The sequence below is a fragment of the Myotis daubentonii genome, chromosome 2, assembly GCF_963259705.1.
Source record: "Myotis daubentonii chromosome 2, mMyoDau2.1, whole genome shotgun sequence".
NCBI classification, from domain to species: Eukaryota; Metazoa; Chordata; class Mammalia; order Chiroptera; family Vespertilionidae; genus Myotis; species Myotis daubentonii.
Genome location: NC_081841.1, coordinates 183,160,201 through 183,182,424, shown reverse-complemented (window position 1 = coordinate 183,182,424; position 22,224 = coordinate 183,160,201). Strand labels below are relative to the sequence as shown.

Genomic DNA, 22,224 nt, shown 5'->3' with positions numbered 1-22,224 from the left:
TGGGGGCTCTGACCTATACTCTCTCTTCCCTAGGCTAATTCTCATCATCCTTCAGGTATCACTTTAAACATCAGTTCCTTCAGGAATCCTGCCTTATGTGAAGACTGCAAGTTATATGTTTTTACAGCACTCTATATTTATCTTTTTTTCACATGTTTCACAACTATAGTGAGTTATTAGCTTAATTAGTTTATTTCATCTCTTTCTCATCCTTCAGACAATGTTATCCAAAAGAATTTTCTGCAGTGATGGCCATCGGCACTGTCCAATTCAGTAGCCACTACCCACATGTGGTTATTGAGCATTTGAAATGTGACCAGTTAAAGTAAGGGATAGAATTTTAAATCGTATTTCATTGTATTTAATGTCAATGAATGTAAATTTAAATAGCCACAAGTAGTTAGTGGTTACCGTGTTGGACTGCACAGCTCTAGACTGTCAGAAACATGAAGAAGGGTCAGGGTCTTTGTCTTGCTTACCAGTCTGTCCCCAATACTGAGCAGAAACCTAGCACATAGTAGGAACTCAAGAACTTTATGCATGAATGAAAGATATGATACTAGGCAGAATTAAATAAACTCGAAGTAAAGAAGCAGCAGAATGCCATCGAAATGTGGAAGAGAGGGCTAGTCTCTGGCGGAAAGACATCAGGAAGTTTCTCAGAGGTGTTGGCATTTTATTGAGCCAGGAATGTCCCAATATCCCCTACTGGTGCTGGAATAAGGATCACTGGCTTCTCCTCACACAATTTGAAGGTGAAATTGTTGTGTATAACAAATCCTCCTAAAATCTTACCCCATTACTTAAATCAGATAAAAAAAATTAAATGCCCTTTTGTTTGACGTTCTGCAGTTTGATCACAATGACAAATTATCATTTGGGGCTAGTGCCGGTGGCAGACAGAGCATCTCTTAGAGCAGTGGTTCTCAACCTTCCTAATGCCGCGACCCTTTAACACAGTTCCTCATGCTGTGGTGACCCCCAACCATAAAATTGTTTTTGTTGCTACTTCATAACTGTAATTTTGCTACTGTTATGAATCGTAATGTAAATATCTGATATGCAGGATGTATTTTCATTGTTACAAATTGAACATAATTAAAGCATAGTGATTAATCACAAAAACAATATGCAATTATATATTCAATATGTGTTTTCCGATGGTCTTAGGCAGCCCCTATGAAAGGGTCATTCGACCCCCAAAGGGGCCGCGACCCACAGGTTGAGAACCGCTGTCTTAGAGGAAACCGGTTCATTTTCATTAGGCTTCTAAAATGTCAATGAACTTGGGATTCTGTGAGACAAAAAGCATAGCATAAGTGAAATATTCTTTTTACTTTTGCCACAGATGATGCATCTAACACATGCAGCTTCAGAGATTACTTTGAAGTTAATTATTATATTTTACATGGGTCAGGATTATGTTCATTAACTACAGTCAGTTAACAAAAATTTGTATTCTTCTCTGCTGTCATTCTTTCCTCTCTCTCCCTCCCACTGCCCCGCAGGTCCAGCCACCCTTTTGTACTCCAGATGAATTTACATACTGGGCAACAGACTGTGGGAATTATGCTGGGGCACTTATGTATTTCTGTTCATTTTATGTCATCATTGCCTACATCATGCTAAATTTACTTGTAGGTAAGTGATGTTCGCTGCATATTTTTTTAAACCTCTTTAAACTCAGGTACTTAGATAATTAGGTATAATTTTCAAGTAATTATCCTGGATTGCTTGGGGTGGGTGTTTCATGGCATTAATTATAAATTGTTTTCTCTCCATTCAAAAGCTGAAAAGACTTTTGAAAGGCATGTAAATGACAGTTGATTGCAATTTCAAGAGTTGTCCTATTTATTATGATTATTAATCTCAAAAGAGCTCTCATGGATTGAGGTGAACAAATATCGGGGGTTGAGAGGGTTACCTTTATAGCCTCGAAATGTCACATTTATGTTTTTGAAAGACACATGTTGTTCACCCAGCTGTGAGGCCACCCAGAACTCAATTTGACCTTTAAAAACTGTCCTGGAACTCTCAGCTACCAGCGAAAGCCAGCTGGCATGAACGTCTATACACACAGAATGTGTGTTTATGCTCATGACCCTCATGTTTTGGAAAGCCAGGAGCTAGAGAAATAGCTTAGTCCAAGTGTAAAACATGCCAACTTGGAAGCCATACTAAAAGCACTTTAAAAATGTGGCTTATCATGTAGCTGATACAATTCATTATTTATAATAGATGTTTTACAGTTTCTAAAAAATGACAGATGACAATTTAGATAATTGTCTAAATTCGCCATTTTTTTCCTTTTAGCCATAATTGTGGAGAATTTCTCCTTGTTTTATTCCACTGAGGAGGACCAGCTTTTAAGTTACAATGATCTTCGCCACTTTCAGATCATATGGAATATGGTGGATGATAAACGAGAGGTAGGAGAGTAGATTGCCATTTCACGCCCCATTCAAAAGAGACTTACTACTCTATCTCAGACATGGTTTTGTTGTTGGCATGGACAGATATTGAATTTTGAAGGGCCATTGGTGAATTGCAGAAGGCTGTCATCGACAATCCAGCAGAATATGCTAGGAGGGGAGAGGGACAGAATAGATCCCTCTTGTGTCCTTTCCAACTAAGAATGTCCTCTTCTTCCAGCATTCAGATGTTGGCAAGAAAGAAAACCAAGGGAGCTCTGAAGAAACCAGCCCTGGGCTCAGGGCAAGAGAAGGGATGAAGTTCAAATGATCAAAGTAACAATATAGTACAAATTCATGATCACCTCAACCTAAAAGAGTAATCCTGATTACAAGTGCAAATGAGTTATTTCAGTGATTTATTAAAGTTACCACTTTTAATTATTTTGGACTTAATATTGGTCAGTTTTAATAATGAAGCTTACCCAAGATTTACTAGAATTAGCTAAAGCAGAAACAGCTTCCTGCTCCTCCTCCTCTTTCCCATTCTTCATCCAGCAGACACTCAGGCATTGCTCTAGGCACTGGAGATATACCAATGAGCGAGATGGGCAGGTCTCCTATTTTAATACAGGAGACAAAATTAAAGTGAAATAATCATTACAATTTCAAAAACTATAAACACTCTGAAGAAGGTAATAAGGTAGAGAGCGATTGTAGTCAGGAGCAGACAACTTTAGCAGGAATGGTCATGAAGGCCTGTCTCTGATCCAATATCTGAAAAAGGAGGAGAGATCAGCCATGGGAAGGTCTTGGGGACGATCTGAAGATAGTTTCAGGAAGAGTTGACTGAAGGCTTGAAGACTAAGGGGCCAGAACAGGCTGAGTAAACGGGGTATCCTGGTCTAGAGCTGGGGCCCGCACAACCAGGCATGGTTTTCTCCACCCCCTTTGCTTGTTCTTCCCTTGGTCCCCCCACTTCATCCAGGCACCAGTGTTGGGGATTTTCTTCCAGGACAGTGACCTGCATGTAAAGGTGTCTGGCCCCATTGATCTCTATGACTGCTGCCTACAGGAACATGCCTTCCTCTGACATACTCATGGAAGATGGCACCACCACTCACATGTTAAGATGTTAGTAACTGACAGGAATTCATGGCCCATCCATGTCCCTGCCTCTCACCCAATACCTGATCTAAAGACACAGCCAGGCTGGCACGGTAGGTTCTGTTGCCTGGAAGAGAGTGACACATGGAAGATTTTCAGAATCTGGAGCTGCTCTGAGCAAGAAGAGGGAAGAGCTGGGAACCCAGTTCTCTTGTATGTAATTGTTCCAATAATGGAGGAGAACTGAAAAGAAGTGATCATTCCATAGAGCAGTGGTTCTCAACCTTGGCTGCACATTAGAATCACCTGGGAATCTTTTTAAAATCCTGATTTCTGGGCCTCATCCTCCGGAAATCCTGTTTCCTTGTTATGGGGTGGGGCCACAACATTAGTAACAAAGAAACAGAATTTCCGGAGGATGAGGCCCAGAAATCAGGATTTTAAAAAGATTCCCAGGTGATTCTAAGGTGCAGCCAAGGTTGAGAACCACTGCCATAGAAGAACAACTTATAATAAATGTTTACAAGTTCCTAGTATCTGAACTCGGTGAGAAGAGGATCACATACATGTGTATGTTTCATTTCTTGTGCTAAAAAAAGCATTCCTGAGCCACTCAGCACATGTGTTAGAGAAGCACCCAGGCAGAGGCTGAGTCAGTGGCACAGGTATGGAAAGAAAAGTCTATGGGCTCAATCCCCAGTAGGGGCCGTGCAAGAGGCAGCCAGTCAATGATTCTCTCTCATCATTGATGTTTCTCTCTCTCTCCCTCTCCCCACCTCTCTGAATTCAATAAAAATATATATTAAAACGAAGAAGAAGAAGAAAGAAAGAAAAGCCTAGTCAAGCTAGTGTCTGTCCAGGACAGGCAGAGGGAGAGCTTTCCTCTCTTCTTGGCTGCGAACACTGAGGGGTTATGAAACTCCACAGAGCTAGAGGCGCACCTGCAGAAACTCTATGTGCTCAGGTCTTTCTTTTTTGTCATTTTTTTAATATTTTTAAAATATTTTTTATTGCTTTTTAGAGAGAAAGGAAGGGAGAGAGAGAGAAAAAAACATCAATGAGAGAGGAAAACATGGATCAGCTGTCTCCTGTATGACCCCCACCCAGGATCAAACCCACAACCCGGGCATGTGCCCTGACGGGGAATGGAACTGGCAACTTTTTGATGCACAGGAGGACACCCAGCCAACTGAGCCACACCGGCCAGGGCTAAATTTATTTTTTAATTACCGTGGACATACAATATGATATTAGTTTCAGGTGATACTAGTTTCACATAGTGATTAAACATTTATATACCCTAGGAAGTGCTCAGCTTTTATCTCCCAGCCAGCCTCGGGGGAAAATGAACAGCGTCCTTGCCGTCTTTTGAGAAATGGCTCCAGGTGTAAACAGAGCCCCAGAGAATCCCTGTGGTCTAATGATGGTTTACATACGAGTTGTTGTGCTCTGCCACCAGGGCGTGATCCCGACCTTCCGCGTGAAGTTCCTGCTGCGGCTGCTGCGGGGGCGGCTGGAGGTGGACCTGGACAAGGACAAGCTTCTGTTTAAGCACATGTGCTACGAGATGGAGAGGCTGCACAACGGCGGCGACGTCACCTTCCACGATGTCCTAAGGTACTGGGGAGCGGGGGGGGGGGGGGGGTCACAGCTGTGTGCCCCAGAGCTGAACAGAGTCGAGACTGACGCTGTGACCATGAAAGGCCTCGTGAAAGGCAATTAACAAGTACGTTCTGAACCTAAAAATGCCACATCTGCTGTGGTTAGAAGACTCCATGTGGTCTTCCTCGCTGAACTTTACTGGTTGTGTTCAGGTGAGCGGCTCCGGGGCGGGGGGCCGGGAGGGTGGGGGGGCGCAAAAGGAGTGCCCCTTCCAGAATGGGAGCTCCTGAAGGAGGGACGCGGCGGGACCTCGGGAGCTCGAGCCCACCCTTCCTGGTTTAAGGAAGGAACTGGCCCAGAAGAGATGAGTGACTTTGCTGACAGTCGCTCAGCCCCTGAGGCCAAGCTGGAGCTAAAATTCAGACCTTCCCACTTGTGGGTCGGGCAGGAATTTGCCTGGGCTGCTGTGTCATGGGTGCCCCAGGCAGGTCGACAAACCCCGGTTTCCAGACGTGTGGTGAGGATCCTGACAGGACAAGGGCACACTACGGCCAGGCTTCTCTGTTGGTTTGCTCTGACTGCTGTAATGGAATACAGACACTGAGTGGTTTAAACAACACACCTACTGTCTGCACAGCTCTGGAGGCTGGAAGTCTGAGATGGAGGTGTCAGCAGAGTTGGTTCCATTTAAGGCCATGAGGGAGAATCTGTCCACCCTCTCCCTCAGCTTTGGGGGGTTTGCCGGCCATCTTGGCCTTCCTTGGCTTGTAAAAGCATCACCCCAATCTCTACCTTCATCTTCACATGTGTTCTCACTGTGCATGTGTGTGGTCTGTGTCCAAATTTTCCTGTCTATAAGGACACCAGTTATATTGGATGAGGGACCCACCCCATTCCAGTATGACCTAATGTGAACTAGTTTTATCTGCAGTGGCCTGTTTTGGAATAAGATCACATTCTGAGGTACTAAGGGTTAGGACCCCAAAATATTTTTGGAAGATTAGGGGGAGAACAATCAACTCAGAAATTTTCTTAAGCAGGAGCCCATGGATAATATTCAGAAGGTCATGGCCTTGGAGAGGAAAACAATTACTTCTTTACTTTCACTATTTACTCACTAAAATGCAGCATTCTTTTTTATGATGCATGCAGTCAACAAACCATATTAATATTAGCAATACCCATGTCTTTGTCATCAGTAGAAATCAGAGGTATTTTTCAGGTCACATTACTGCTATGGCTGATATCTTAAAATATCCTTAATGCACACCAGTACTTCTAACTTATGGTAATCATTTGATCTCAGCTAAATGTTGTTATTTGATGCATTAATAAAGAAGCACTTAGGTTATTATATTACTCCTTTCCAAGAAAATAATTTGAGAACTCTGTTTTTTTTAATATATTTTTATTGATTTCAGAGAGAAAGGGAGAGATAGAAACATCAGTGATGAGAGAGAATCACTGATTGGCTGCCTCCTGCTGAGGATCGAGCCCGCAACCCCTGGCATGTGCCCTTGACTGGAATCGAACCTGGGACCCTTTGATCTGCTGGCCAATGCTCTATCCACTGAGCCAAACCAGCTAGGGCTTGAGAACTCTATTTTGACACAATTGGTTTCCTTTGAAATAATGTATTTTATTTTATGCATCTAAAACATGATTCTAAAAAATGTCTCATGGGCTCCCCTGCCAGTGGGATTCATGCCACAGGAAAGGTTAAGAACCCTCTACCAGCACCAGCTATTTTCATCATGTTGCATGTAACTGGCAAGTTACACAGTGGGTATTGAGTCACAAATGTCAGGAGCAATCAGGTATACAGAAATATGATTATGATTGGAATTTGAAAAAATGCTAGGAGAGGAAGGATCTGGGGGTGTTCTTTCAAGGTCTCAATTTTACCTCCCACTATTCACTTCTTCCAGGAACAAGTGAAAAGGCAGAAAAAGATGGGGCAGGAAACACAGATGAATAGCAAAGAATGACAACTCTTTCGGAATGTCAGTCTTTTCTGCTAGTGACAAATATTTTTAGGCTGAAAACGAGGCATCTAGGCATACCACTGTCATTACTATTGTATTCAGCCTCTTTGGGACACAGTGATGCATCTGATAAAATGAACCCAGGCAAAGTCCATGGTAGCATGGTTGGTCTCTCCCTACCTTCTAGCCCAGTGTATGATGAAAACAGTTCAGCAGTGATGAGCTTCTTGGTGAGGCAGGGGAGAAAGAAAGAGCAAATGCACTTTTTCCCTCCATGGCGGGAAAAGACTTAGCAAAGAAGAGATCACTGTACACGTGCTGCATGGGGACGGGCCTCTCAAGTGCCACCATGCTGTGATCTGGGCTAGGGAAACGGAACTGAGGTCCCACCCAGGCCAGGCGCGATGGAGCAATAACTGAGATCCTGCAGCCACACTAGGGAGCGCCAAGCTGCCAGACGGGGCTGCATCCTCCTTTGGCTGTGGACTCCTCAGCCTGAACACATGAGTTGCCTTATTGCGCGGGAGCCCCCATGCAACACATTAGCTGTGCTGGTTTCATTTGCCGCCGTCTGGGTCTATTGTACCGAGGACTGAATGGGAATGAATGTTTCACTCTGGTTTTGCAACCATCAACATTAATGAGGAAGATCCAGGGGGACAGATGAGATAAATTGAGAGGGAAATGGGGGGATGGGAACGCATAGCCTGCAGCCAAGCATATTAACCACCACCAATTGGAGCTGAATGTGAATAGACAGAGCAGTTATCCTTCTACAGGGAAAGTTCCAGAATCTTAAGCAGCTGATTATTAGGGCATAGCCTGGATCTTTGGTTTTAAAGAAACTTACTGTTATAATCACCTCACTAAATCAACATATTTCATCATTTAACAAAGTAGGTACCATGACGATGCCCATTTTACAGATGAGGGAAGAGAGGCAGTGAGGTGACATAACTAGCCCAAGCCACCCAGTTAGTCAGGGTGGCATCAGACTGCTCCACTGGTAGGACTGATTGATGACCTCTGGATTTTGAGATCTCTAAGAGTCTAAATCCCAGGTAAATCAGAGCTGCAATTGCTGTTGTATTTCCCCAACAGCATGCTCTCTTACCGGTCGGTTGACATCCGGAAGAGTCTGCAGTTGGAGGAGCTGCTTGCGAGGGAGCAGCTGGAGTACACCATTGAGGAGGAAGTGGCCAAGCAGACCATCCGAATGTGGCTGAAGAAGTGCTTAAAGCGCATCAGAGCCGTGAGTGACCCAGGAGCATCTGGGGTTTTATTTCCTCCTCCAGAGCTTCCTGAACAAGGGGATTAGATCCTTCTGTGATTAGCCTTATATCCCTTCAACTATGTCAGCTTCTTCCACTTACCATGGTCAGATGATGATTCAAACCTTAACTCTAGTCCAAATCCAGTGGTACCCTCTTGAACAGAGTCCATAAGAAGCTTCCATTAAATCACATTTTTATAATAGAGTGTGACTGTTTCAGAAGCAGTTCATTGATATTATAATATTCATGCTGTCCATTTGTTAATCTCAGCTGTTTAAACTGCCAGCAGTCTCTACATATTGACTGGCAACTGAATTTACAAAACTACTTTCCAATTGTTTCTAAAAATCCCCAACATATTGTTGATAATTCTGTGTGATCTTTAATTAAAGACCACCTCTCCTGGGAGTGTAGCGATCTATTTGCTGCTTCCTGACCTATAAGCCTATGAGATTCTCTAACTCTTAAATCCATGAACATGAGCATTAACTGTGTTTGCATACACTGTGTTCACAATGGGCATTTCTATTAGGTAATTAATTTTATGAATGCTTTTGACTTATGCTTTACACACAGGGGGGCAAATCAAATTAATCACTAACCATTTCTACATAATAGATTTTTAAAATCCTGTTTTTCAGAACAATATCAACTGCAGAAACACATCTTTCTATTGGATGAATTAAGGGCCCCAGAGAAACCCAACACCCCAATCTCCTATAGCCAGGCACCTGTCACAGCTGGCCCACCATAGCTCTGCTAGATCCAGGGATAGCATCTGAGGTCCGGAGGTCCTGCAAGGACTCAGGGAGTGCAGGCCCACCATCGGGCTGCCCTGGTCCCGGTCCCCGTGTGTGCCAAGGCAGATCAGCCGACTGGACCGGCCCGCTCCAGTCCAGAACCAAGACAAAAATGAGGATTTCACTTTTGCACCCAAGACTCTCTGCCTCTTACATCTTAGAGGAAAGGGGCGATCCATGTAGGCTTAGTGAGCACAGAATTAAATAAGAAGGGAGGAAAATCAGATTACCAACAACGTTAGTGATTTAAGAATTCTAATTTAAATAAAATACAAGCTAGTACCAGTGAACATTACTCCCAATGGTTATGCAAATGAAAATAGAAGGGGTAAGCAATTCGAAGCCTCTAAGCCTTTCTTTATGGGAGTCTAGAAAAGAAATTAGTTAATGACCCTTGAAAGTTCTGAAATTAGTTGAAAGTTCCTAAGAGGTCACCAAGCCTACAGGGTCTTTGGAGCAGAGAGAAGAAAATATGACTGGCTGGTGGGGCAGAAGGACGGTGGGCTGATTTTTCTGTTCCTGCAAGAACGATCATATTTCCATAGAAACAGCAGCAGTCGTGCAGCATCATCCACAGCCTGAGAGAGAGCCAGCAGCAGGAGCTGAGCCGGTTTCTGAATCCCCCCAGTATCGAGACCACCCAGCCCAGTGAAGACATGAACGCCAACAGTCAGGATAATAACATGCAACCTGAGGTATGAGTATGAGGTGTCTTTCACTCAAGGATATTCTGTGCATGTTTAAAATAAAAGGTAAACTGGTGCTGTTCACAGCCATTTCAAATAAGGTGACCATATATCTAATAGGAAGGTTTTACATTAAAAAACAACAACCATCGGCCCTGGCCAGTTTGGCTCAGTGGATAGAGCGTTGGCCTATGGACTGAAAGGTCCCAGGTTTGATTCTGGTCAAGGGCACATACCTTGGTTGCAGGCTCCACCCCGGCCCAGGCTTGTGCATTCCCTCTCTCTTCCATTCTCTCTACAAATCAATGGAAAAATATCCTCGGGTGAGGATTTAAAAACAACAATTGGAATAGGGTGATCCAATATTATATTTATGTCTTTGTGGTCCCTGAGTTAATTGAGGTTATTTGAAAAGATTCTGGTTTGTATGGATACTAAAATAATGTTAATGCCCTGGATTTTAAAATACTGTTGATATCTCTCTCTCTCTTTCTCTCTCTCTCTCTCTCTCTCTCTCTCTCTCTCTCTCTCTCTCTCTCTCTCTTTCTCCCTCCCCACCCCCCTCTCTGCCTGTCTAAAGAGTTAATATCACCTCTGTAAGGGCTTAATTTAAGTCTGGCAATATCACTTGATTTAGGACAGGGGTGGAGAATGTCTCCCCCATGGGCCATACATATAAGGCCTGAGAATTCATTTGGTCATCCCTGCCAAGGCATTAGGGGTGAGCTAATTACATGTTTGACCAAATATCGCAGGGTAATTTTTAAGTTGATAATTTTGTATGGCCCTCGGATGATGTTATAAATATCCAAATGGCCTTTGGCAGAAAAAGATTCCCCACCCCTGATTTAGGAGAACAGGGTTTGCTTGAAGCTCTGCCCTAAATGTTTTCTCCTACCAAGTCATAGAAACTTGCAGTAAAATCAATGAAAAGGTTTGAAATTGACCTTCCTCCTCCTTACATTGAGGATTTGTTCTTCCTCAGTTGGGCATGAGAAGAGCATATGGAGTTTGGGGACGATTAACTTGAAGGCCTCCTATTTACTAGGGCACCGCATATTTTCATTTCCAAACTCAATCTACATGTCCATAAAAATACCACAGAGTCCCCAGTGTCCTGGAGAGCCCTGTGCGGTGAGACAGCTGGCAGAGGCCCTGCCCTTTGTGAGGATGCAGTTATGGACTGGGTGGAGTTGATCCAGCATTCTGAGAGTCCACCCCCCGCCTCCCCCCTCCGACAGCATCAGACTTACGATTGTATGGTGACACAGTCAGGGGCCAGCGATAAACACTGAAGCCTGAGGCTTTGTGGCCCAGTGGGATGTTCCAAAGAGCCCTCTTGTTTATAGCCCAGATTTGAGTGGATTTCATGTTGTTGGCTCCCCAGCCTGTAGGACTCATCTGCCACCAATTACAGGCACTTGTTTAGGAGACAGTCAACAAAGAGGGTTATGGAGGTTCTACAATGGCCCTGCCACCTATGTGCCCTGAGGAGGGCTGGCAGTGCCTGAGGTGTAGGGCTGCGATAAGGTCAGGATAGTCAGATGGGGATGATGAGTCAGGGAAAGTGATGATTGCAGAGCTCTCTGGTTTTAGGTTAAAAGAGCAAAAAAACCCAAGAGGTACCCAAAACATCCAAAGGGGATATTGAAGCAATGTGAAGGCCAATGTGCTGATAGGAAAGGGGAAGGTGAGGGTGAACCAGAGGGTGGGTAAAATGTGTGGAGAGTCTCAGCATTTCTCTTTGACTTTAGTCTTTTATTGAATATATTGGGGTACAGGTTTTAAGTGTACAACTCAATAAAACATCATCTGCACACTGTGTCATGTATTCATTGCCCCAAGCAAAGTGTCTTTTCAACCCCATTTCCACCCCCCCTTTGCCCACCTCCTCCTACCCCCCATTCTCCTTCCACTTCCCTCTGGCTATCACCACACTGTTGTCTTTCATCCAGTCCCCCAACATCCCTGACAGCTGTCAGTCTGTTCCCTGTATCCATGCCTCTGTTTCAGTTTTGTTCCTTAGTTTACTTTTTCATTAGATTCCACATATAAGTGAGAGACTTTAGTCTTCATTGATATAAGATTTGATCTCCTCCAAAGCCCATCCCAGCTTTGTCTGTGGAGAATTTTCTTTCTGAAGCTCTTGGCATTGACCTTCAGGTTGGCAAGAGCATGCTTCCCCCAAGCCAGGCAGTGCCTGCTGCCCCCCCGTCCCACTTCCTTCCTGGGATGCCACCATCCTTGCTCTAGTAGATGTTTACCAGGTGTGGAGGGAATGTGGACATGGGGGTGGAGGGTTCCTTGAGGGGAGTCAAAGAAAGGACACTACTTGAAGAATAGGGCTCCTTTCCTCACGGTGTGCAGTGGTGACTCTCACTTTCCTTGCCTCTTTTTTACTCAATTTCACTTTTCCTTTCCCCGTTGTGGACATTATAGGTCCATTAGGTCCATATTGTTTTTCCCACTAGTTTCCTGTCATTTTCTTTCTTTTTTCAATTATAGTTTACATTCATTATGATTCTGTATTAGTTTCAACTGTATAGCATAGTGGTTAGAAATCATGTACTTTACAGAGTGCCCCCCCCCAACCTGGTATTCCAACTACCTACTAACCCCCATACATAGTTATTGACTGTATTAGAGGCCCAGTGCACGAATTTGTGCGGGGGGGGGGGATCGGGAGGGGGGGACGTCCCTCAGCCCGGCCTGCACCCTCTCTAATCCGGGACCACTGGCTCCTAACCGCTCACCTGCCTGCCTGCCTGATCGCCCCTAACCCCTCTGCCTGCCTGCCTGATCACCCCTAACTGCTCTCTCCCCTGCTGGCCTAACAACCCCTAACTGCTCTCCCCTACTGGCTGATTGCCCCTAACTGCTCTCCCCTGCTGGCCTAACTGCCTCTGCTTGCCTGCCTGATTGTCCCTAACCTCTCTCCCCTGCCAGCCTGATTGTCCCTAACCGCCTCTGCCTTGGCCCCCGCCATCGTGGCTTTGTCCAGAAGGATGACCAGAAGACGTCCGGTCTACCCAGTCTAATTAGCATATTACCCTTTTATTAGTATAGATTATTAGCTATATTCCTTATGCTGTACTTTATATCCCCATGACTATTTTGTAACTACCAATTTGTACTTCTTAATCCCTTCACCTTTTTCACCCAGCACTCCCTCCCCCACTCCCCTCTGGCAACCATCAGTCTGTTTTCTGTATTTATGAGTCGTTTCAATTTTGTTTGTTTATTTTGTTCTTTCTATTCCACGTACAAGTAAAATTATATAGTATTTGTCTTTCTCTGTCTGACTTATTTCATGTAGCATAATACCCTCTAGTCCAGGGGTGGGCAAACTTTTTGACTCGAGGGCCACAATGGGTTCTTAAACTGGACCGGAGGGCCGGAACAAAAGCATGGATGGAGTGTTTGTGTGAACTAATATAAATTCAAAGTAAACATCATTACATAAAAGGGTACGGTCTTTTTTTTCAATAGTTTTATTCATTTCAAACGGGCCGGATCCAGCCCACGGGCCATAGTTTGCCCACGGCTGCTCTAGCCCATCCTTTTGCTGTTGCAAAAGGTTCAACTGCACTCTTTTTTGTGGCCAGATAGTATTCCATTGTGCACTAGTATATGTACCACAACTTTTTCACCCACTCATCCACCCATAAGCACGTTTTCTAACTTTCTCAAAACAAAAGGAGGGACAGGCCCATGATGCAGAAAGAGGGAGGAGAGCATAGGGTTCAGAAAGTCACTGCTCTCTTCTTCCCCCTGCAGACAAGCAGCCAGCAGCAGCTTCTGAGCCCCACCCTGTCCGACAGAGGGGGGAGTCGTCAAGACGCAGGGGATGCAGGGAAGCCCCAGAGGAAGTTCGGGCAGTGGCGTCTGCCCTCAGGTATGTGCACCAAGTCCTTTCTCCATTGATTGAGGCATTTTAAGTTGTTGACATTCTCTGTGTTGGGATCTTAGATTTCAAAATAAGGGTCTGCATCTGAAGTTATTTATAGACATGAAAAATATATCTTCTTATCAAAGATACTTCCCTCAAAATAACTTCTCTAAATAGCAGTGTATTGGCCCTCGTTTTCAGTTACTGTGGTTGAGAAGGCAATACTTATTAACATAGTGAGACATCATAGCCAAGATCATTTTAAAAAAGAGGATTTCCAAAGGCTTCCTGAGTATTTAAGGCATTCGCAAACATAGGCAAAATTTATTTAATCTAAGAGGAAGTGAATAGATATGATCATTTAGAAAATGCCACAGTTCTCAAAGAAGGAACAACAAAACTTACATAGTATAATACAATATATGATATATGATGTATATTAGTGCTATACTACTTACTGTGTGCCAGTCAGTATTATACGTGCATTGTGTGTGTTCCCTCACTTAATCCTCACAATCCTATTCTTTTTCACATTCAGTGAGATAATTTTTTTCTAGGAGAACATGGGGTTTTGGAAAGCCAGGACAATCCCATTAAGGGCACTCAGAAGTGGAGGGGAGCAATGATCTGCACAGCCCACTGTCCCCCATATGGTTTTCTGTTTAAATAATTGAATCCACGATAAAATAGGGGCTTCCTAATGCTCCTTCATTGTTCCCCTTCTTCGGCCCCCCAATTCAATGAGAAGGTGGATGATGTTGCAAACTCTTCTGTAGCATGTCTGTTCCACAAAGCAGAAGATAGTGTAACTAAATTTTGAGACTAAAAGTTGTTCAGTGGATCTTAACATCAGAAGGAAAATATCTTTTTTTCACATCCAGGAGTTTATGATTTAGGGATCAGAAGGAAGCTAGCTTCTGCCTGGGAAAACAAAGCTGGGAGTGATGGGAAATGAGGCTGAGTAGGTGGTGGGGCCAGGCCATGAAAAGCTGTAAGTTACAGGCTGAGTGGTTTCAACTTCATCCTGTAGCTACTAGGAACCAGTACAGGTTCCTGAGCAAGACGTGGCATTTGGAATTCGTGCTTTAGGGAGAGTGACTTGGCAGCAGAATAGAGAGTGAGCCTGGAGACAGCGTTAGGAGCCAGAGGATGATACCTAATCTGGGCATGAGGTGACAACATGGCCAAAGCTGGTGGCAGTGGTCCAGACCCTGGAGCAACAAGTAGGAGAGATGACCTAGTCCCGTGGTCGGCAAACTGCGGCTCGCGAGCCACATGCGGCTCTTTGGCCCCTTGAGTGTGGCTCTTCCTAAGCCTTAGGAGTACCCTAATTAAGTTAATAACAATGCACCTACCTATATAGTTTAAGTTTAAAAAATTTGGCTCTCAAAAGAAATTTCAGTTGTTGTACTGTTGATATTTGGCTCTGTTGACTAATGAGTCTGCCAACCACTGACCTAGGGGAAGTGCAGTCCTTGGGGTTCGCTGAAATGCATAAAAGAAAGGATGTTGTCAAAAGTGCCTCTAATGGCCCAAGCTTAGGTGGCCCCAATGTCAGAAATGGTGATAACTAAAGAGACATGCTATTGGGACAGGCTGCGTTTGAAGAGGCAAAGGGCAGGAAAAGGCATTTTAAGGGGACACCAACAATGTACCAGGTACCATGCTATGTGTTTTCTTCTTTTTTTCCCCCCTTCCCCCTTTTTATTTTACTTGTTATTGAAAAGCATATATTTAAAGTGTATAATGTGATGTTTCTATTAACCTATACATTGTGAAAAGATTGCTGCAGCCAACATATATTCATTAGCTCATATACTTGCCATTTTTGTCTGTGGTGAGAACACTTAATATCTACTCTCTCAGCAGATTTCAAGTATACAATACAGTCTTATTAACTACTAGAGGCCTGATGCATGAAATTCGTGCAGGGGAGGGAGATCCCTCAGCCTGGCCTGCACCCTCTCGCAATATGGGACCTCTCAGGAGATGTCCGACTGCCAGTTTAGGCATAATCGGACCTAAACCAGCAGTAGGATATCCCTCTTGCAATCTGGACCCCTTGCTCCTAACTGCCCACCTGCTCTCTCCTTACCTCTTGGCTTGCCATTCCTTAGTGCTGCCGCAGAGGTGGGAGAGGCTCCTGCCAACACTGCTGCCCTCTCCAGCCATGAACCCGGCTTCTGGCTGAGTGGCACTCCAGCTGTGAGAGTGCACTGACCACCAGGGGGCAGCTTCTGCATTGAGCATCTGCCCCCTGGTGGTCAGTGCACATCATAGCGACCAGTCATTCTGGTCATTCCACCATAATGGTCGCTGGGCTTTTATTATATAGATGGTCACCATGTTGCACATTAGATCTCCAGAATTATTCATTTTACATAACTGCAACTTGGTACCCTTTGACCATCTCCCTATTTTCCCCATCTCCCAACCCTGGTAACCATCATTCTACTATATTTGCTCTCTTTGCTTCTGTGAATTTTGACATTTTGGGATTCCATATATAAATGAGATCATAGAGTATTTTGCTTTCTATATCTAGGTTATTTTACTCAGCATAATGTCCTGTATATTTATATATATTGTTGCAAATTGCAGGATTTCTTTCTTAAGGTTGAATAATATTTGGTTATCACAATTTATATATCACAATTTATTTAACCATTTATCAATTGAAGGATACTTAGGTTATTTTCATATGTTGACTATTGTGAATAACATTGCTATAAACAAGAGAATGCAGCTATCTCTTCAAGATAATTATTTTATTTTCTTCAAATATATATACCCAGAAGTGGGAATGCTGGATCATATGATAGTTCTGCTATGCATTTTCGTAGGTCATCTCATTTAATCTATTTTAATTCTCATAATAGTCCAGTGAGAAAACTTGCATTATCTTCATTTTACAATTGAGGAAATGGGTTTCAGGACATGAACTTGCCTTTAGTTACATCCACAGGTCACAGAATGGGACCCCAAACCGTAACTGTGGAATCCCAAAGCCATGAGTGTGTCAAAAAAGTCTTCAGACACTCTGCTTCAGTCAGATTCATGGATTGGAAGGATGAATGCCATGAGCAAATTTTAAATAATTTCCAAAACCATTCCTTTTTCAATGAAACTATACTTCAATTTATTTTTACCAAAAAAAGAGTATTTACCCACATTATTCTTTCCATACCTCCTGCATTACTTCCTCTCCACTACTATCCATTACAGTCCTTCTTTTCCTTTTTTTTAATATGAATAATACTAATGAGCACTGAGTCACAAATATTTCTATGACACTTATACTTGTCCACATTGGAACTTTAAAAAAATTTTTTTCGTTTTTGCAAGAGGCAAGCAGCATTTTTTTTTCAAATGGTATTACTAGTTGTCCATGAAGATAATTTTAAAGCCCATTATGAATATAAAGAATCCAGTGCTGAAAAGGTTTCATACTCAACATCTTCTCATACTCAAAAGGATAGGACTTGTTCATCAAAAGCATTAGATGGGAATATCATGGTTTCTCAGGAATGACTTGCAACACAGTAAAACGCCATTTTGCTCATAGGACTTTGGTTAATTCCACAGCACCAAAGCCAATAAGCCACTCAGTGTCTTCAGTCAACTTACGGTTTGGAGGGCGGACAACCATGAAGTCTGTGGTGTGCAAAATGAACCCCATGCCTGACACAGCTTCCTGTGGTTCCGAAGTTAAGAAGTGGTGGACCCGGCAGCTGACCGTGGAGAGCGACGAAAGTGGAGATGACCTTCTGGATATTTAGGTGGAAATCAATGCAGATGGCAGTCTAATGGTGAAAAGTAATTTCTAATATTTTCCTCCATTGTCCAGTCAACAATCCATCATTGAATTCCAATTTGTCCTGTGTAGGAAGGCATAAAAACTGGTCTGTCAGAATTGTACAAATGATGGCTTATTACCATGTGTTTGAGACAGTTTGCATAATGGCAGTATTAGAAATATTAGAAACTATACCAATACCAGATATAGATTGTTCAAAAATTCTACATATTCTCTCTATGTAAACTAAGATATATATTCATATGTGCTCTTATATATTATTACCACCCCGGAAAGTGTGCTAAGCCCAAAGCGGCTCATATATATGGTACAGGAGCTATATCTTTAGTTCATGTTTTTCCCACTTCCACTAGAAATATTTTTTTTATTTTTTTTATTGCTTAAAGTATTACAAAGGGTATTACATATGTGTTCTTTTTTTCCCCTGCCCTTGACAGTCCCATAGCTCCACTAGAAATATTTCTCTTGGGGGAATTTATTATTTATAATTGATCTGAAAAGGTCAGCACCGAGCTCATGCTAAAAATGATAATAATTTTACAAATGACAGATTCTGAATTTTTAGAAGTATATTCTTTTCCTTGTGTTATTTTTAAAAAATATACACAAGATATTTAGAGGTCAGAACAAGTCAATTTCTGTCCTCAGTCACCCCAATGAAATTGTTGCCTCTTCCAAGAGAATTGTGTGTGCAGGTACCAGACAAAGAAATTGACACATGTTGCTAAATGATTTAAAACAAACCTTATAGAAGTCACTTGAGAGACATAGTTATGGAAAGATGTTGAATTCCTCAAAAAGTATTTTAATAATTGAGTTTAGAAAAAAGTGTAAAGCAATTCAGCTTATTTTTAAAAATTTTTGCATGTGTGATGCCATCATTGGCTTTATTTTTTACCCAAAATATGCCCATTGTGCCATAAATCAGCAAAGACATGAGTTGATTGCAACACACCATCGCTGTCTTTAATTCCAAATGATTCCCCTGCTAGCAGACTCTCCTATGGAAATAATGGTACTCTGCAAATCTTCTCTGAACTCACAGTTTATTCCACACCCCCAACTGTATTTGTGTTCTGTGGGAAAATTAAAATGCAAAGTGATTACTGTTGGCCCACTTAGGCTGAGTCAACCAAGTAGATGTGAGTTTGAGCTTTGACTACATTATTCTTGACTGAAGATTTGCTGTTTAGATAATGTCTTTGAACAGAGTGATTATCTCAGTATCCTCTGAACATTCACCCCATCCCAGTTGCTTTATGATTAACATTTTTAAAATAGCCAAATATCACAATCTTTCTGTATAACAATTTTAACATTGTGGTGACTGTCTATTGTTTCTATGATTAATTGTGATTATCAGGTAATGGGCAATTAAAGTCAGTGCAGCTGAAAGGATTTTATTTCATTTTATGTTCATTTGGCATTTACTTTTTGTACATAATAAAATGAAATAAATATTGAATTTGTAAAAGAATTTTCTCTGAATTGATGATGATTTCTAAACCCTTTTTGTATATGTGGGGTGGGGGGCTTGTGGGTAGGGCCACCAGATTGCTGGCACTTTGCAAACTCTCTATTTCTGAATATTCTGTCTATAATTAGTTAACAAAAGCTCTATCCCTGATATTCATCCCAGCTCAGCTTCTAAGTTCCTTTCACATCTGTGCCCGCCGGCTAAGTGAATACCCTGTACCTTCCAAACCCATAACAAAGCAGACAAGGATGTGACGTGGCCAGGGCTTGGGTCTTTACTAATGCATGAAAACCGGATCTTTATTTTTTTCTCTTGGATCATTATATTCGAGTAATACAGCTTCCTTCTCACAAAACTGCTGAGCCCTTCCTAAAACGTCTGTAATTTTTGTTCAGCAGAACATTACTGTTGTTCATTCTGCAGTGAAGCAAGGGGCAGAATAGCAATGCATTTAAAGCCACAGCACCCTACATTTTCAGTGAAGTGAAATAGCCAAACAATTCCCGTGGGACTTATCTCCACTATTTTCCTGAAGCTGGTAAAGCAGACTGCAAGCTGAGAAACACACACACACACACACACACACACACACACACACACACACTCACACACACACACACACAAAAAAACTGCCACCCTCTCTTTGATTTTTCATAAACATATAACAGTCTGGTTATGCAGATGGGAAAACTGGCCACAATGCTCCCTGGCCCTTAGGGAGGCCAGACACTGATACTAATCCTGTCATCATGCTACCTACTGCCTTTAATTAAAGGATGCTGTTGTTTCCAAGGGCACCAGAAGCATAAGCGATAGAATACTTGACACAGAACCCCCAAGAGGAACAGACCACACATGCATAGCACATATGGCAATTCAAGGGGACTCAGAGGGAACGAGGATGGAGAGAATGGCCAGACCAATGCCATTCACTCTATTCTCAGTGATGGTTTGAGAGCAACACCCACCAGCAGGGAATGGCCATTTATGCCCTGCCCAAGATGAATAAGACAGGGCATGTAGAAGAAAAACAAGAGTTATAAAGTGTGAAGCAAGAGCCGTTTCCGCAGCCAGGTGCTTGATATGTTTGCCTGTTTCTTTGTAGGAAGTGACATACTGTGCGTAGATAGGTGGTTTTCAATACATTGCTTAGCAGTGGCACTCTTTTTCAAGTAAAGTCCTTCAAGGGATTCCAAAATACTAACTGGGCAAAAGCAGGCAACCCTAGTTGAAATTCGGATAAAGATGAGAACCCAGGGAGAAACCAAGATGGCAGCATAGGTAAACACCTGAAATTGCTGCCTCGCACAACCACTTCAAAACTACAACTAAAAGACAAAACAGACATCATCCAGAACCACAGGAAGGCTGGCTGAGTGGAAATTCTACAACTAGAAAGTAAGAGAAAAGCACACTGAGACTCAGAGGAGGAGTGAAAGTAAAATGCAGAGGTACGGAGGCTCATGCGGAAAGGGCTGGCAACTGAGGACACGGTTGTCTTTTTCAATTGGGCGGGAGTCACAAGCTCCTGACTGCTCTGACCTCCAGTTCCGGGCGAGTCTCTGGGGACCCAGACTCATATGGGGAGAAACTGGACTGTCTGGCATCGGGTGGAACTCGAGGGCGGCTTTCTCTCAGAGGTGCTTGCAGTAATTACCGATTATCAATTACCAGAGGACACTGAGACCCAAGGCCTCTTAGGGCAGGGCTGAGGATCAGCCATAGCTGTTTGCTCCGCCCTGTTGATTCCCTGAGACCCTGCCCCACCCAAGCTGTGCACAGAGGCTTTTGCATATGAATGGCCTGGCCCCTTGCAATCTAAAATTACCTAACAAACTGCAGCTGGGTTAGAGAGACCCAGAACTTCCAAAAGAAAGCTCAATGCCCCATAGCAGCTTGCATTGCTTCACAGCTGGCCCTCATCTGGGAACCTCCAAACCCCAAACAAGGAAGAGGAATCTGCAGATTTCTCCATAGCTCCTGCTGGGTAGCCTCAGGAAGAGGCTAGATTAGCATCTCCTTTGAGATCCAGGAGACAGTGTACCCAGTGGCCAGAGTGGGACCATCCAGATTACAACTCCTCAGATCCATAAGGGACACACTCGGGTGACAGACTCAGTGAGCACCAAAGCCCCACTGAAACAAGCCTTGCCCCATAAGGGTGTCTCCAGCACAGAAGTTCTCCCACCATAGACACAGCTGATTCTCACAGCCAATTGGCCTGGAGGTCAATTCCTCCCAGTGATACCAACAACAATCAAGGCTTAACTACAACAAGACTATGCACACAGCCCACTAAGGGGTGCACCAAGAGTGTCCATCTCAGGTAATTGGGGAGGCTGAGCCACTGGGCCCTATAGGACACCTAGCACACAAAGCCATTCTATCAACACAGGGAAGCAGCCAAAATGCTGAGACAAAGAAACAGGTCACAAATGACAGAAATGGAGGAAAGCAAATGACTGCATGTAGAGTTCAAAACCACGGTTCTAAGGTTTTTCAAGAATTTTCTAGAAACCACCGATAAATTTAGTGAGACCCTCGAGGATATGAAAAGGACCAACTAGAAAGCATACACTGACTGAAATAAAGAATAATACACAGAGAACCAACAGCAGACTAGAAGATCACAAGAATCAAGTCAAAGATTTGAAATATAAAGAAGCAAAAAACACCCAACCAGAAAAGAAAAAAGAATCCAAAAATATGAAGATAGTGTAAGGAGCCTCTAGGACACTTCAAGCGTACCAACATCCGAATTATGGAGCTGCCAGAAGAAGAGAGACAGCAAGATATTGAAAACCTATTTGAAGAAATACTGACAGAAAACTTTCCCTACCTGGTGAAAGAAATAGAGTTACAAGTCTAGGAAGCACAGAGAACCCCAAACAAAAGGAATCCAAAGAGGACCACACCAAGACACATCATAATTAAAATGCCAAGAGCAAAAGACAAAAAGAGAATCTTAAAATCAGCAAGAGAAAAACAGTCAGCTACCTACAAGGGAGTACCCATATGACTGTCAGCTGATTTCTCAACAGAAACTATGCAGGCCAGAAGGAGTGGCAAGAAATATTCAAAGTGATGAATAGCAAGAACCTACAACCAAGATTACTTTACCCAGCAAAGCTATCATTCAGAATTATAGGTCAGATAAAGAACTTCACAGACAAGAA

The 22,224-nt window shown here is 43.1% G+C and overlaps 1 protein-coding gene across 4 annotated transcripts in view; it reads left to right on the top strand.

The window, feature by feature from the left end:
- Positions 1 to 17,932, top strand: part of NALCN (sodium leak channel, non-selective) — a 308,079-nt gene extending 290,147 nt beyond the window's left edge. For all 4 annotated transcript variants that reach the window (XM_059685056.1, XM_059685057.1, XM_059685053.1 and 1 more), the window contains 7 exons: positions 1,509 to 1,641; positions 2,314 to 2,429; positions 4,978 to 5,135; positions 8,207 to 8,357; positions 9,725 to 9,874; positions 13,643 to 13,760; positions 17,340 to 17,932. In XM_059685056.1, the coding sequence (XP_059541039.1) occupies positions 1,509 to 1,641; positions 2,314 to 2,429; positions 4,978 to 5,135; positions 8,207 to 8,357; positions 9,725 to 9,874; positions 13,643 to 13,760; positions 17,340 to 17,533 (1,020 nt within the window). In that variant the 3' untranslated portion in view covers positions 17,534 to 17,932. The remainder of the gene's footprint in view (positions 1 to 1,508; positions 1,642 to 2,313; positions 2,430 to 4,977; positions 5,136 to 8,206; positions 8,358 to 9,724; positions 9,875 to 13,642; positions 13,761 to 17,339) is intronic.
- Positions 17,933 to 22,224: the final 4,292 nt, after the last annotated feature.